Source organism: Centruroides vittatus, unplaced genomic scaffold (genome assembly GCF_030686945.1).
Source record: "Centruroides vittatus isolate TY-2023 unplaced genomic scaffold, ASM3068694v2 contig_884, whole genome shotgun sequence".
Taxonomy (NCBI): domain Eukaryota; kingdom Metazoa; phylum Arthropoda; class Arachnida; order Scorpiones; family Buthidae; genus Centruroides; species Centruroides vittatus.
Genome location: NW_027122576.1, coordinates 1,414,108 through 1,430,461, shown reverse-complemented (window position 1 = coordinate 1,430,461; position 16,354 = coordinate 1,414,108). Strand labels below are relative to the sequence as shown.

At 31.9% G+C, this 16,354-nt stretch overlaps 2 protein-coding genes across 7 annotated transcripts; one reads left to right on the top strand and one right to left on the bottom strand.

Annotated features, from left to right (window-relative positions):
• Positions 1–2,968: 2,968 nt before the first annotated feature.
• On the bottom strand, positions 2,969–3,812 carry mRpL43 (mitochondrial ribosomal protein L43). Its single transcript, XM_067280396.1, has one exon. It carries the CDS (start codon positions 3,695–3,697, stop codon positions 3,149–3,151), a length of 549 nt encoding a protein of 182 aa, XP_067136497.1. The 5' UTR covers positions 3,698–3,812; the 3' UTR covers positions 2,969–3,148.
• An 831-nt stretch (positions 3,813–4,643) lies between these two features.
• LOC136983601 (abnormal spindle-like microcephaly-associated protein homolog) lies at positions 4,644–12,005 on the top strand. Of its 6 annotated transcripts, none has more exons than XM_067280391.1 (17): positions 4,644–4,779; positions 4,843–4,953; positions 7,172–7,288; positions 7,423–7,497; positions 7,592–7,735; positions 8,133–8,285; positions 8,379–8,513; positions 8,587–8,721; positions 8,798–8,932; positions 9,562–9,717; positions 9,941–10,015; positions 10,097–10,363; positions 10,449–10,523; positions 10,593–10,646; positions 11,371–11,484; positions 11,554–11,646; positions 11,713–12,005. In XM_067280391.1, the coding sequence occupies exons 1-17, from the start codon at positions 4,714–4,716 to the stop codon at positions 11,995–11,997; spliced, it is 2,190 nt and encodes a 729-aa protein (XP_067136492.1). In that variant the 5' UTR covers positions 4,644–4,713; the 3' UTR covers positions 11,998–12,005. The 6 variants fall into 6 exon arrangements, with proteins under 6 accessions (XP_067136492.1, XP_067136491.1, XP_067136493.1 ...); XM_067280390.1 differs by having other exon boundaries at positions 8,355–8,513; XM_067280392.1 differs by lacking the exon at positions 8,798–8,932 and having other exon boundaries at positions 8,355–8,513.
• The last annotated feature ends 4,349 nt before the right edge of the window (positions 12,006–16,354 follow it).

The following is a 16,354-nucleotide window of genomic DNA, read 5'->3' as shown; positions in this document are numbered from 1 at the left end:
TTTGAATCTAAAACCAAACATAAAATGAATGTTATCAATAAATAAATAAATAATATCAGTATGATTGTCCTCCTTCATGGAAAAGAACCATGAATCCATAAACTTATATCAAACAAGCAGCGACAAACTTTGCACTCATAGGAAAAAAATTTGAGTTTTGTCTGACATGGAATTTATTCAGTCTAATTTGTAACATTAAGAAATGCTATATGAAGAATTTATGATGAAAGGCTATAATTAAATAAATATCAAATAATAAGATTATGACAAATATTCAGATGATTAACAATAAAATGCCAATCTATACATTTTCTATTAATCTACTTGACTAATCATTTAGCCATCAACTTTTCATTTGTGATTAATCTTGGCAATTTTTACATTCCTCTAGAATCCGTATATGATTAAAATATGTATATATTTCAAATTCTGATAGCAATTTAAACCGAGAAGTGTTGCTGTTGTGAAATTGGAACTCAATATGTACTTTTTCAATAACTGAAATTCTAGCCTGAGGATTTTGTAACAAAGTAATAGTCTGTGAAATATTTGTAATGAGCTATTTATGCTCATTATAAATCATAACAATCAAAAACTTTTATACCCAAATATTTAAACTATCTACTAACTCTTACAGAGTATTCTTCAAATACCATTAATCAAACTTCTGCAAACATCTCTACAACAAAACACCAAAATTTTTTACTTATTTAAATCTTTTTCATTATGAAATCTATAAAGCTTATCAATTTTCCTGTACAGAACAATCTTATCCTAGACAAGAGTACAATATAAACTATGTAAATCAATAAAAAAACAATTATCCCCAGAATGTCAAAAGCATTTATGGAAATCAGATATATAAAATATAAACAAATGTAGACTTAGGAAGTACACTATGGTGATTGAAAATGTTTCAGAGTACAGCATTCCATAATTATTCATTAGCTTCTAACCATATCATATGTTATATTTATAATATGTTATATACTGTATATGCTTTGAGACTGTGTGAAGATTTTACTAATTTAAATTATTAATAAAATGAATAAATTGTCTGATTTTAGTTTTGTAAAATCCTTATTTACACAATTAAGTAATTTTTAAAACAAATGAAATTAAATTAAATTCTCTTCTCAATCTTAATAGAATATATAGTTATATATTTAAGATGCACAGGAAAATTTATATTATGTGAGCATTATTCAATAATACATTATAAAAATTAATATCTATAAACAGATATCCTCTCTAAAAAAAAATAAATTTGAAAACATGAAAGCTTTATCATCAGATCCAGCCATTATATACAGGTCAATTAATACAAATTTAATTTTAATTAAATGGGTAGATTGTCAACATTTATACTAACTTAAATAAATGTAATTATTTTTGATGTTGAAGATGTTTGTTAAAAATTTATTGTCATTGTATTTCATTTGAATTCTTAGTCGGGAGTTTTAGTTAGTTTCATTTTAGATTAGATTGATCAATTTTCAAACTAAGAAATGTTCTTTTTCTTACCTCTGCTGCAATATGTATAAAATATACTGTATGTTTGTATGCATACAGGATAACTTGTTTAATGTATTTTAATACATGTAATATGACAATAATTTTGATTATTCAAGATTATATCATTTATTTTTATAATTTTGAATTTGATCTATTTGAAGCATACTGTTTCATTTAAAAATGTGCAATTTTGTATAATACATAAAATTATAAAAATTTTGAAGAATCTTCGAATAAACTTTTTTTGCTTATATTTGTGTTTGAATCCAAAACTCGAAAATTATACATAAAATACCTGTTTTGTTTAAAACATTTAGAAATATGACCAAAATTATGCTTTGAAAAACAAACAAAAGCTCTAAAGTAAAGAATACAAAGCCAATTATCAGCTTATTTTCAGGTTAATTTGGTACATCATTTGGCTTTAATCAATTGAATTGAGTTTTGAGTTGATGTTACATAAAAAAACATTTTTAACAGCAAGGTTAAAAAAAATTGCTAACATTTTTTGACTCAATTAACAGGCCATATTCACATGTGAACAGATAGAAAATGGAATGCTAGTGTTAGATAGGAGAGTTAGAATAAAATAAACAAGAGAAGGTAAATTATAATGGTGAGTGATGCAAAAGTTTAAGATATGCCAGGCAGGCAATGTCTTCTATTTCTCCAACCTTACCTACCCACTGTCTTGTCACCTGGAGACACACTAGGCACTCATCATGTTTTGAAACTGCATCAGTTCTTAGAATAAGAAGCAATGCAGATAGCTCCATTTCAAAACATTCAATAGATAAGTGACCAGAATACCACCAGATGAATGGCCACCCTGCTAATAATTAAATACAGCAGCTAGCTAGTTCAATTTTGTAAAACACTGTAATTTATAGCTACAACATATAACAACAAAATGAGTGCTGTATGTTAATAAATTAATTTATTGGTTATGAATATTTTCTTTCATATCTACACATGATAAATCTTTTACTGAATTCAGATTCAACTTTGTATTAAAATTAATAGTAATCTTACTTGAATGACTAACCTGTAAATTTTCCAGTTAATTATACCTATCATTTATTAGTCAGAAATGTGATTAAAATCTAAATCATATTATTTTGTTTTAGAAAAATATTTGTAGATGAAATATAATAAGTTGTTAAAACTTTGAACACTTGTAATTCACTTTTGTTGTTAATACGTTACATCTGAATAGATATTCATAATTTTATGCTTATATTCAGACAGTCCAATTTCCATTTTTAAAACACTAAAAAACACATTTTCTTAAAAATTAAAACTTTGAATTAAAAATCATGATTAAAACTTGTACAAAACAAACATCTGTATAATCACTTCTTATTAACGTACCATAATTTTATTTACACATTTTTCATGTTTTAAATGTCAAAAAAATTCACTTTACATGTATATTAAGTAAGTTTACTCTAATTTTTACTTTTATTAACTCTAAAATTTGTATAAATATTTAATAAATTCCAGTAAAATATCAAAAACTCATTACATTTTAACAGCTTGCTAATATTTTTCTATATACTTTAATTGTTAAATTAAATTCTAATTTCTATTTTAGAGTTTCTATTTTGTAACTCCAGTTAAGTATGAAATAAATTTAATCAACATCTTCATCATCTACATAAACATTTTTCTCAGCCTTGGCAATTTGCAACAATTGTTCAGTAGCCGAAAGGCCTGGAGTACAATGTTCACTCCGTTCCGGGCAAGGAAATTTAGCTAAATTAAGATGCGTAGGTTTATGAATGAAGGGATGCCATACACCTTGAATGCTTGGACTATCTGTATGATGATACTTCCTTATTCGCACAATGGGTAATCCAGATTTGTTTTTCATATATTCCAGCCATTTTCTAACTTCGTCTCGGCTGTAGTTTTGACAATATAACCAGTCTTTATTACCATTTAAATACTCGGCACTTATAACGGGTCCTCGATGCCTCCTCGGTTGAAGGTAAACTACGGTCCCGGGATTCTGGCGTGCAAAGTCAACCAATTCCGTTTCTATGAACTCTCTAACACCTTTACTACCGCCGTGACTTTTACAGAACTTTAAAGTTACTCGCTTTAACTGACAGACATATCTACCAACTCCGTTTTGAAGAACACTTCTTAAGAAATCACTAGGAATTGTAGAATTCGCCATGCCGTCCTCACAATATTTTTATTTTTTAAACAATCTTCAGTGTTGCCAGGTGTTCGCAGTGACAAAAGGTCTGAGAAAATAGCCAAAAATTCGCCAACCGGAATTTCGTTGACATTCAGAAACTAAATTAAGGATGACCACAATTTCTCTTGTTAGGATCGCAGTAATGATATCTGTAAAAAAGTAAAACAGTAAAATTAGCTGTTAGTAATATACCGATAGTATAAAAATGTTTTTAAAATGTAAAAACACAAAACAGCTGAAAGAGATCGGATCTTTGTGTCATCTTTCACATGTCTCCTATCCTTCTACATCGCTATTTAAAATTATGCCAGAAACCAATGTTAAAAATAGTGTCCAAATTGAATTGTGCACACTTTTTGGTGGGCACTAATTATACGTGAGTGGTTGGACTGAATGCAGATAGCCATTCTCCCCATTCTCAATATATATTTCCAACATTTCTGCTTGCAGTATGTAGTACAGTATTTTTTTTTCTTCAAGTTTTTGATAACAAGACATTATCTTATGTGAAAATGTAAATTTCTCAACACATTTTTAAATGGATATGCAATAAGTCGACAGCCAAAGTAGTTAAAGCATCAGCTTGTCGCTCTGGGAATCAGGAAACAAATCCAGGTGAGCCATTAAAGAATTTTTCATAGGTGGCTTGACCCGAAATCTGGTTCCGACCGTTACCATCTGGATTCTTCATTGTTGGTCTACAGAATCCAGGATGAGTATGGACCATTTACGAAAATTCGCCAGGACTTTTCCTCCGCCTGGATCCGATCTCGGATCCCCAAAAAGTAAATTGACGCCTTAACTGCCTGATAGAAATTACTGTTAAAAGAGAAGATGAAAGCATTAATAAAGTAACAAAAATAAAAGTATTTGTTTAACTAACAATACAGTATACATTTATTATTATTAAATTAATCGTGTATTACATTATCAATAAAACACCATTCCAAATTATCACTATTATATCTGAAAGAGGAAAATGATAATTATTCATGAAGATTAAAGAATTTTATTCACTGATGCGAATTTTTAAAAATAGAACATGCAAAAGGATAAAGGTAACAAATTTATTGATATAATTATTTCTTATATTTATTTACAAATTAATGTTTTCTATTCAGGATTCAGTTTCGGTGGAATTACTTAATGAAAAAATCATCCTCGTTCAAAATGTGATTCGCTATTTTGTTTTTCATAATAACATTAGAAGAAATGGACACATATTTCTTCGAGTGAGATTCAAAATCGTTAATTTAATTTTTTAATACTTTATAAGTTTTAATTGTTTCGTTATATAGTAAAATATTCTAATAATTCAATTAAAATAAGATTGGATCAATGGAATAAGGCAATGCAATGGACGATCTGACTAGGAGTGGACTTTCTATAGGAAACTGTAGCATTTTGGTATTAGACACTTGAAGAAAGCATAGAAAATTTCACGTGGCCAACCCGTTGGTCAGGCACAAATTCCAGACCAATTACCATGTTTCAGTGATTTTATCCGCTGGGCACTGAAAGACTCAATTCCAATAAATTATTACATTAGAAGTAATAGATTACCAAGTGCAGAGTATCTAAGCAAACGCGGGCCAAATTAAAATCATTAAAAAATAAACAATTAAACGATAATGAAACCGCTAAAACATTTATATTGTAAAAAATGTTAACAACTGAAAAATCTATAATTCTTGTAAAATAAGATAACAATTCCTTTACAGAATAAAAATTTCTTTTCTTCGCATAGGTCAATAAATTCAGCGCGGACTCCCACTGGCCCGCGGCCCACCAGTAGCCAAGCTATATTCGTTCCTTGAACACTGGGAGTTCGGTCGTGGGTTCGCACCTCGCTCGGTCAGGCTGGCCACATGGAGTTTTCCGGGTTTTTTCCACGTCTGTAACGCCTAAATAGGGGCCAGTTTCTCTTAAAAAGACCTCCCGGGAGGTATCTCCCTAGGCAGATCGCACAAAGTGTCACGTTGCCGTAGCTAAACGAACTAGAAACCCACTGGCCCGCAGACTCAATTGAGTCCAATCTATCCAATCGACTTAAGGCTGGCTCTGGCCAAGCGTAATGTTTTGTCAAACATTTTAATATTTGCACGTAAAAGCAATAAAATACAGTCAAACCTGTTTTTATGCGGTGGATAAGGACCGCATAAAAAAAACGCATAAAAAAAATCTCACGAAACTTCACGAATGGCTGTAAATAATAGTTTTCGCAACACAATTAAAAAATATTTTTTATGCTGTCAACAGGGACCGCATAAAAAAAGTCTCACATAGAAAATAACTCAAAACCGTACGAAATAGAATTTATTGACAACAGATGTCAGCACTTGACTGCATCGTCTGGTCTATCGTCTGTTTTACATATTTTTGTCCAGGTGGTGTTTTGTTGACTTAAAAAGTAAATTATTTCATTTTTCGCATATTCATGCAATAATATTACTATAATAAGTGCATTTATGCTATAATAAGTTTATTTAGCTATAATAAGTCAACGTGAGACATGACGAATCGCACGAGACTAGTCGCCAACTATACCACATAAATAAAAAATCGCACAAAAAAAAACCGCACAAATTAAAAATTCGCATAAAAAAATCGCACAAATAAAAATCGCACATAAAAAGACCGCATAAAAACAGGTTTGACTGTATAACATTATTAAAATCGCATTGGATTGTCATCTTGAGTATGCCACGAATTGAAGGATAAAAATCTAATATTGTAAATTCTAGACTATATGGCAATCTCAATTTTGTTCGTTAAGAATAAGAATTGATTTAATAGGATACAGCAACGCAAAACATAGGCAATCTTCTAAAGAGAGAAAATGCCTCCAGGAAAGAACTTTCATGTGAAAATGGCCCCTACTTAGATGTGAATAAAACCCAAAAAATTTCACCTAGCTAGCCCGTTGGTAAGACGAAAGTCCACGATGAACTACTAGTGTTCAAGGATTTTGTCTACTGGTGGGCACAGGAATGAGAAAAACTACTTCTAAGTTAGTCAGATGGATGGGAAATAAGAGGTTAATTTCAATTAATTTTTCATTCGCGATTATTAGAGAGGTTGCGGCCGAAGTTTTAGTCGCGAAAACGTGAACGTCGGACGTTCATTGCCGGCATCCTGTAAGCCTAGAAGTTTGACAATGGCGTTTGGAACGTCAGTGGAATCATGCTCGACGTTCCAAACGCCATTGTCAAACTTCTAGGCTTACAGGATGCCGGCAATGAACGTCCGACGTTCACGTTTTCGCGATTAAAACTTCGGCCGCAACCTCTCTATTTACTTGTTATATGAATATCTGGATTCAAATCGGATTCGATCTCATAACATACTTTTGCATTAGTAGTATGAATCAAAGCGTCTTTCTTCATCCCTCATCCTTCTCAAAACGATAAATTCTAATTTATGAGTTCATGATTATGTTATTTCGCACAGCTCTGGTGGAAGATTCACGTACGAATTCTAGTAATGAGATATAAAAGAAAATTGATTGCTATCCAAAGTATCTTGAGAAGATATCGCGTGAAAAAAATACTATCAAGAATTATCAAGGTAATTTAAAAATATTATAATTCATTTTATATCACAAATGCATGTTGATCTAAAAAGTCAGTTAACGAAAATATTTTTAAAGATTGTTTTTAAAATGATTTAAATTAGATATATTACACAAACAAATTTTATAGGATACAGCTTCTAGAATTATTCAGTTATGGTGGATTCGAGTTGAAGTAAAATACAAAATATTAAATCAAGTTCAGGTAACAGAAACTATCTGTAATAAATATATATATATATATATATATATATATATATCTTTCATGTTATACAATTCTATTTGTCCACATTTTATAGTTGAATCATTTGATCGCATTGCAATCTCGTTTTAAAATGATGATTGAAAAGAGAAAATATTTACAAATGAAAAACTGTGCCATTATTTTAAAATATATCAGGAAGAATTGTAAAAAATCATTACTTCTGCAATATAAAAACAAAGTAAAATTTATTGTAAATAGTAAATATTTATACAGGGTGTGCATAAAGTTTGAAACCAATGGAAAAAATAAGCAAAAACACATACTTCATTACTTCGATGGTCCGGTATTATTTTATTTCCTATCATGATAATTATCCCCAATAACAGATATTTTAAAGAAGAAGGACACAATGACATGCATGTTCCATTAACTGCACCACACCATTATTCTGTCAGCTTCTTGTTCTTTGCTGTCGTAAACTAATGAGGATCTTCGACAGACAAGGAGAATTATCTCCATCCGGTCTTACTCAGCACAATCACTCAACCTGTAACGAGGAAAAATTCCCTATTGGTTCCAGACTTTATGCGCTTTGTAATAAGTGGACTAATAAATAACTAAATCTTTTTATACAGAAAGCTGCTGTAATTAAGCTGCAAAAATTGATAAAACTGTTCTTGCTAAATCGCAAGTACAACAAAAATTGGCCTGTTCTGATTAGTTTCCAAGCAGCTATTAGAGGTCGTATCGTTCGAAGCAAAATTATCCTCTTTACTTACGAGCTCATGGTAAGTTTTTAAAAATATAGAAATTTAAGTTTAAATTCTTTTTTTATTCTATTATTTTTTGCTGGTTAGCAACATTCAGCTGTTATTACACAGAGCTGGTGGAGAATGGTCATACAAAGAAAAATATACCAGAAACTCTATTTCCTAGTACAGAGATTACAAAGTTTATCTAGAGGTTATCTGATCAGATCAGATCAAGTGAATTTAAAAGCAATCATTATCTTTATGGTAATGTGTTAATTATTAAATAATTTAATATTTCACGTATTTTTAATTAATTTGCATAATTTTATTTTATAAGAATTCAACGGCTAATAAATTGCAACGTTGGTTTAGAAGGATATGTCGCGATGGCACAGGATCATTGCAGAGGAAAGTTGCGATCGATTGTCAGAGAAAAATCAAAAGCAATTCGTACGAAGAGTTGAAAAAAAAGGTAATGTACATTTAATTTTAGGCTGCTGATTAAATATATTAGCATATAAAAACTTTAAAATTCTATTATTTTGAAGAAAAATGCAATTACGAGAATAAGAAATTGGAAACGAATTATATTCTACGGGAATTTTTGTTTCAAGCAAATTAAAGTTATACAACATGCAATAAGAAATTATCTTTCTATAAAATATAACAGGCTGGCAATTATGGTAAGTTAGCATATGGCTAGAATTTTATCATAATTCTATTGTAAAATGAGATATTTAAATGTGCTGTGTTGTAATTAAACTGTGTTGAAGAGGATAAATTAAATTAATCAACTTTGGTAGCTATCTTGCAATTATGTTCGCTTTTTGATTACTGGTTTTAGTTACTGTTTTAAACATTTGTGACGATTGAAATTTTTCCTCGGATTCTTTTCGTTTTTGTAACTCTGTTGAGACGTCTTCTTTATGTCTCATTTATAGGTGTGCAGCAGTTGTGTCAGATTTGTTTATTTGTTCTCGTCCTCATTGAACACAAGCTCATCTTTCTATCTGTTATGAAGTGTACGATGAACATCTTAGATCTAAGTGCTTTACGTTTTGTGTTCTTATAATTGTTTGTGTGTGTGTACAATGTATAATTTACAATTTTTACGGTTTTAAGTTTAAACTTTGTTATGGAATCGCTCCGATGGCCGCAAAACTTCCTTTGTCCTGGATTCTGTGCTTCTGTACCATTTGCACCTATCTAGTTACGGCACCTCATAAAATAATGGATATTATACATTAAAAAAATATTTTTATTAATTTAGAATAACTCATATTTAAGATAATAATTGTTTTTAAATGTCCAGACTGAGGCAAAAATTCGAGCTTCTTGGAAGAAAATGTACATGCAGCTTCCAGCATTTCAAATGAAGAAGAAGAGATATCGTTTACTTTACAGTTTTCAAATTTTGTCGAAGGGTTATATAGCGAGACGCAAATTCGAAAAGAAACGAAATCAATGGGTAAAATTTTATCAAATTTTTTATTTTTAGATTTAACAATATTTAGTCATTATCTTTCGGAGACCGGATGATCCAGGCGGTCAAGGTGTCGATCTACCGCTCTAGGGATCCAGAATCGAAAACCCACTTGCAATCTCAGAAATTTCTGTACCAAACCCAAATGACACATTGTGCAGAACAGAAAGTTACAAAAATTGTTAAAAACTATCGTCTTTTGTTATAGATTAATACAGCTACAGCAATTCAAAAATGGTGGAAGGAGCATAACGGAAAAAATTTGAATTCAAAAAAGAGAAAAGTAGATTCTTTGTAAATATTTACTAAAATTCTTAAAAGATAATTCAAATTTTTACGTAAAAATTAAATTTTTTAAAACTAGAATTTACGTTCTCATCCGAATATTTTTACTTGGTCGTCTACACTTTTAAATAGAAGTAACAACTTTGATAAATCGAGAAAATGTGACAGATTTAACATCGCTGGTGACAATCTTAACACCATAAAGAACCACAAATTTCTAAATACTTCTTATATAAATTCACGAAAATCATCAGAAGAAATAGATTTTAATTTGATGTTTATACATTTTCAAGCTTGTTTACGCGGTTTTTTAATAAGAAAAGAAATCGAAATAAGTTCGTACGAAGTAAGAGAATGTATTTTTTATCTTGATTTTTCTTTAAATGATTATTTTTTCCATTATTAAATCTTAAATGTGATTGTAAATGAAGAACGTACTTTCCGAACTGTATCGAAAGAAACAGTCCGAATCACGAAGAATAAATCACATTTATAGCGCTATCAGAGTAAGGATGAAGCTAAGAGAAAAACTAATTATTCTTTATTTTTTAGTAAAATATTTAAATAAATTGCAGATAAGGACAGAGAAACGAAAGCGCTCAAGTTTAACATATAAAGCAGTTTCCGAGGTATGTAATACCTTCAAAGCATACAGGGGGGCCTCATATGTCCACGTTTATCCGAGGCCTGGGTTTTGGACAAACGTGGACGTAAGAGATCCCCTATATGCATTTATATAAGTTAAAGCCTGTATCACACAATATTTAACATTGTACAAGCCCGGTGGTGTGCCGAAAATGGACTACGAGGACTAGGCTAGTCCCCTAAATTCCTTGAAGTACCTTCTAAATATCACTTTTAATGCAGTTGTATTTGAAACCTTTTATATAAAAAATATGCATTTTTCGTGTATTTTTCCCATCCGTTCTCCCTTTCTTTACGCTGAATTCAACACTTTCACGAACAAACCTGAACAACCCTCAGGACTCATTTATAACGGAGCTGGGAAAGTAAAATTAATGTGCCAATAGCGTGCAAATAAAATGAATTTTTTCCTGGTGTTTAAATAATTGTTATAATGTATGAAAAATAAGTTTTCTCACATCTGGTCCTTTTTGAAAATTTTCACCGCACGCCGCTGTACAAGCCATAGAATCCCAATTAGCACAGTATAACATTTCGTGACATTACTGTACTAACTGGACCGAGACCGTACGAAAGTTTTAGGCCCTAAATCTTGAGGATTTAGATTGCTTACGCCAAAATCGCCAATGAATGCAATACATTTGATATTTATTCTTCATAATAGAGTACGTATAATGAAATTTACAATTATTTTATGCATTTTTTAAGAGGCCGAACCGATGGGTAATATATCTGAAACATAATATGGGTTTAAGAAAATTGGCAAGATCGAGAACAATTTTGAACTGGTCCAAACTTAGAAAGACAATGAAGCGAGTTAAAGTATGGAAATTTATTTTTATGATAAACAATGGATAATAAATGTTGATAATTTCCATTACTTTCAAATAGATAAGGCTTACATTCAAGTTCGCGAAGATAAAACTAATATACGAGAGCCATATTTACGAAAGGGAAAAACTAGAACAATTGAGAAACATTCAGGTATTTTAAAACGTATTTAAGTGATATTTATTTGAAATATAATTTTTTTTTTAATTTTTTCGAAAGACACTAGCATCCGTTAAAATACAATCTTGGTGGAGGATGAATTGTGAAAGACTTTTTTATACCCATTGTTTGAATGCATTCAACATCGTTCAATGTGTTTTTCGGAGTTATCTTTTGAGGAAGAAATATAAAATTTTTAAACAGAATGTAGAATTGTACGAATGGATTTTTATTAGAGCCATGTTTTATTATAGAATGCTTCAGAAGAGAGATCGTGATGTGTTGCTTTTGAATAAATTGCGTTTGATACAATCTGCAATTAAAAAGTTTCTTCAATTTCAATAACAAAGAATATAAAATAAAAATTATTTATAACTATTTATGTTTTATTTTCGCTTATTTAATTCCATTTTCACTTTAATGAATACTAAAAATTGATGGCCCACCAGTGGCCAAGCAGTCTTCGTTTCCTGAACAGAGAATTGGGGGGGGGGTTTGCGCCTCGCGGGGCGAACCCACGACCGAATTCTCTGTTCAGAGAACGGGGCGAACCCACGACCCTATTTAGGCGTTACAGACGGGTTTTCTCCACGTCTGTAACGCCTAAATAGGGGCCAGTTTCCCTTAAAAAGACCTCCCGGAAGGCATCCCCTCTAGGCAGATCGCTCAAGTGTTGTGTTGCCATAACTACATAAACAAACTAAAAATTGAAACTGGTTTAGTCGAATGGGCGAATCTGTAGCAGATGCAAGGAAGGGATAGGTTTGCAGCTTCGATCGGGTCGAATTCCCAGATGTCCACTTTCCTCGAATCAAGTAACCATTCTCTCATGAGCATGTAGAGTATATAATATTGTACAAATGTTCAATTTTCTAAAAATTAAAATATAAGCTTAAATACATAGATTACAGAGAAATAATGTTTGAATATATTAATGTTTTTCTGTCAAATATTATTAAATCTTAATTTTTCATAAAATAATTTATTGTTCAATAAATTTTGACCATGATTTTAGAGTTTATAGATATACATTGTTTGACATCATGCAAAATTTCCCCATATAAAAATTGTGATTACCAACATTTTCTTCATTCCAAAACAAAAAACTATATGTAAATAATCGCAACTAAATGTGTTAAACCATAAAATATCTTAGAACACATCAGAGCATAACTAGAAAATTCCTTCCATTGGTCAACTGTAAAGATTCTTCTGCATGCATAATAGAATAACATTGAAAACTCATCCTCTAGCTTATTATTTGCTTTTCAACATACCTATAAAAATTTGCACTGCAGCCTTCATCGCCTCTTCGGCACAAGTTCCAATATTAGTCTTGCATTATCTATTTCTAAGTATGATTGATTAGACTATAAAAATAAAATTCAGGCTATTACTTGATATTTAGGCTTAATGAGCCATGCAATCGTATTGTGGCGCCGATCAGCGACGTGCCGATAGAGATGGCACATGGTTAGTGCTAGAGTACCTAGATATCAGAGTAGCGACACACGAGTCATCGCCTCCATGTTCTGTCGACTGTCGTCATTTGGTCTACGGGTTTACATTAAAAAAAAAATCGTCATTTCTTAATGTAAACCCGTAGACCAAATGACGACAGTCGACAGAACATGGAGGCGATGACTCGTGCGTCGCTACTCTGATATCTAGGTACTCTAGTTAGTGCTAGTGGGCCGTGACGATCTCCGTTTCTTCTCAAAACAATGTTAAAAATCAATTAAAATTCACTTTACTAGAGATGGCTAAAAGTTCATGAAACATTATTGCACCGACTACTTCCGGGGCGCGATTTATTAAGCCTATCGCACGTTTAACAAGCAGTCTGATTTTGAGGAGTTATATCTCTTAAAGGGTCACATGTAGACATCGGTTCCTTTGATCTTTTATTTCTATGGACATGGTCTATAGCTCTGATAAGGTTTCAATCGTCTCATTCAGAGCACTATTTTGTACTTTTTTAGGAACTAGTCTTTCATTTTACTTTCTTGGCAGTTATAACATAATACGTGTTACTTACCTGGCCGTAATAACGTAATATTGTAATTGTGTATAATTGTAATTGATCTTCCGGGGTTTTTTTTTTTTTTTTTTTTGGAATGTTGACGTTTGAGACCTCCTGAACCCTAAAAACTAAAAACAAATGATTTGCGGATTATGTATTAGTGTGTGTGTGTGGAAAATATAAATTCCTCTTCTGAACTTTCCAAAATATAAGATAACATATTAACATTACTTTAGAATAAATGAAAGTACTTCTGTAAATTTTATTTTTATAATTTTATTTATTAGAAATACGGAACTATTAAACGGGAAGTTGGCTGCTTTCCACCCGATTATTAAAGCCCACGTAGGGCGAGTAAAAAATACCGACGGGAAAAAAAGGCGGCTGCTTTCCCCCGATACTTAATGCCCATGTAGGGCGAAAGACCGTTTATATTATTGGAATATTTATGCATTTGTTTTATTATAAGGTTGGTATCGTTACACTATATGTTACCGGCTGTTTTAGTTACTATTTATATTATTGCATCTAACTATTTAGATAGTAATAAAATAGAAAGTTTCGAACAGTTGAATTGTTGTTAGAACGAATTTACAAATTGTCTGCAATAATTTAATTCATTAATTATACATTAATATAATTGTGAAGAATTTGATTTATAAATTGCAAAAATTTCTGTGGAAATATGAATATACCGATTGACGAAACAGTAAACGACGACAATACAAATAATAAGAATGTAATATAACAATCGGGCGTCTTATTTAATTGTTTGACTTCATTTAATGCGGAGAGACGAAATACGAGTCTCTTCGGACTAAATGGGGGCGGAAACCCAAATCCTCCGAGCCTTACCTCCTCGTGGTGCCACCGGGATACTTCCTTTCTGGCCCGGGATAAGTCCTTTCGGATCAGGACTTTTGGCTTTTTGTCAGACTGGGTAGTATGCAAACAAGGCAGGGGTACTTTTTTCCTCCCCGTCGTGGTGGGAAGGCTTGGTGATCTGTGCTGCAGTGTCTCGATGGGATTTCTCGTCATAGTGTTGCTGCCGGATCCAAACTAAGAGAGACACACGCCAATGCCGAGCAGGAAGGCATGGTGCAGAGGTAGCTTTCTGCCCTATCTTTGAGTCAAAAAATTCACGTGGCTGGTGACAACCACTCTTTTATAGATGTTGGCAACCTTATAATCTAGGACCTTGGACGCAGCCACCTACATGTGATGAGTTCTGGGTCGTCTTTCGTCTGTAAATGACGAAGGGCAAGCGAAGAGTTGCGTGTTTCCATTGAATTGAATATTATAATAAGAGATAAAAAGTCTAATATAAGTAAAAATAACAAATTAATAAAATTAATTAAGTTGAGAGAATTAAATATTGTAAGTTTGGTAAATATCACTTTAATTTTTTTTTCTGTTAATATCTTTGAGAAGTTTAGACGTTTGAACGTTCGAGATTCGAGTTAGCTTACTCTAATCAGCATTAAGTTGTTAATGTCAACGAACCCTTCGTATTTATAGGGAAGAATGTATACTATGCCAAATTTATTTCTCCTGGAAGAAACTTAAACGTAGTCATAAATGATTGGTGTATTTTTTAAAAATACGAATCGAGATACGTTATCGAAAAATCCCTGAAAAATTTCGGATAAAAAGTGAATTTTTTTTTTTTTTTTTTTTGCTAATACGCTAAATGCCGCTCTTCTCAGATGAAACATCAATTATTTTCTCATATGATTTGTTTTGATGCGACACGTTTCAATCAATAGCTTTTTAAAAATTTCTTTCTTTCTTTTTTGATTCTTTCTAGCTTGTGAGTATTAAGACATTCTTTCAATCATATTGATTATGGGTTGGACCTAACCCAAAATGTGACGACAATGTAGTAAGCGACAGAGCCCGTCAAAGTTTGGTTTTATTTGTATACGACATCGCCACACATGGACAATGTCTCCCGGGAGGTCTTTTATGGGAAACTGGTCTCAATTTAGGTGTTACTTACGTGAAAAAACCCCACGTGGCCAGCCCGTCGGTGAGGCGCGAACTCGCGATCAATGTTCAATGGTTTTATCCACTCCGCCATTGGTACTGTACATCCCGACGTATCCGGGACAGATCGTCCGTGAAAATTTTCTGAGTTTGTTCAGATTAAATCCTGAAAGTGATAACTAGAGACTGTCACAGCCGAAAAGTAAGTCACACCGATTTCATTGTCGGCGTACAACGGCTCCTAAATATAAAATGCATAGTTTATTATCTGCAATAGAGGCAAAATCTCTCTCTTTCTGGGTAAGCTGCGGTTAGAGTTAAAAAAACTGCCTTTGTTTTAATTTCTATAACATTATATTACTGGAAAACGTTTAGGAAAACTCGAGTATACTAGTTTCACATTAATCGGGCTGCAACTTGAAAAAATTTGTAGACAAATTTCCACTGTCATTTGTCCATCCATCTTTCCTTAATTAATCTCGAGAACGGAGTTACATAGATGAAAGACTAGATTAGATATGGAAACTTTAGGAGACCCGATTAACTATATAAGAACTTCCGATGCGAACCGGAAGTCACGTTATTTCAATTCAAAACTGGAAGCAGTTAACAGATGATCCGCACGACTCTATTGCTAACGGAAAAGTATAATGTACAGGGGCAAGACACTACAGTACTAATTTGAGTTGGAGA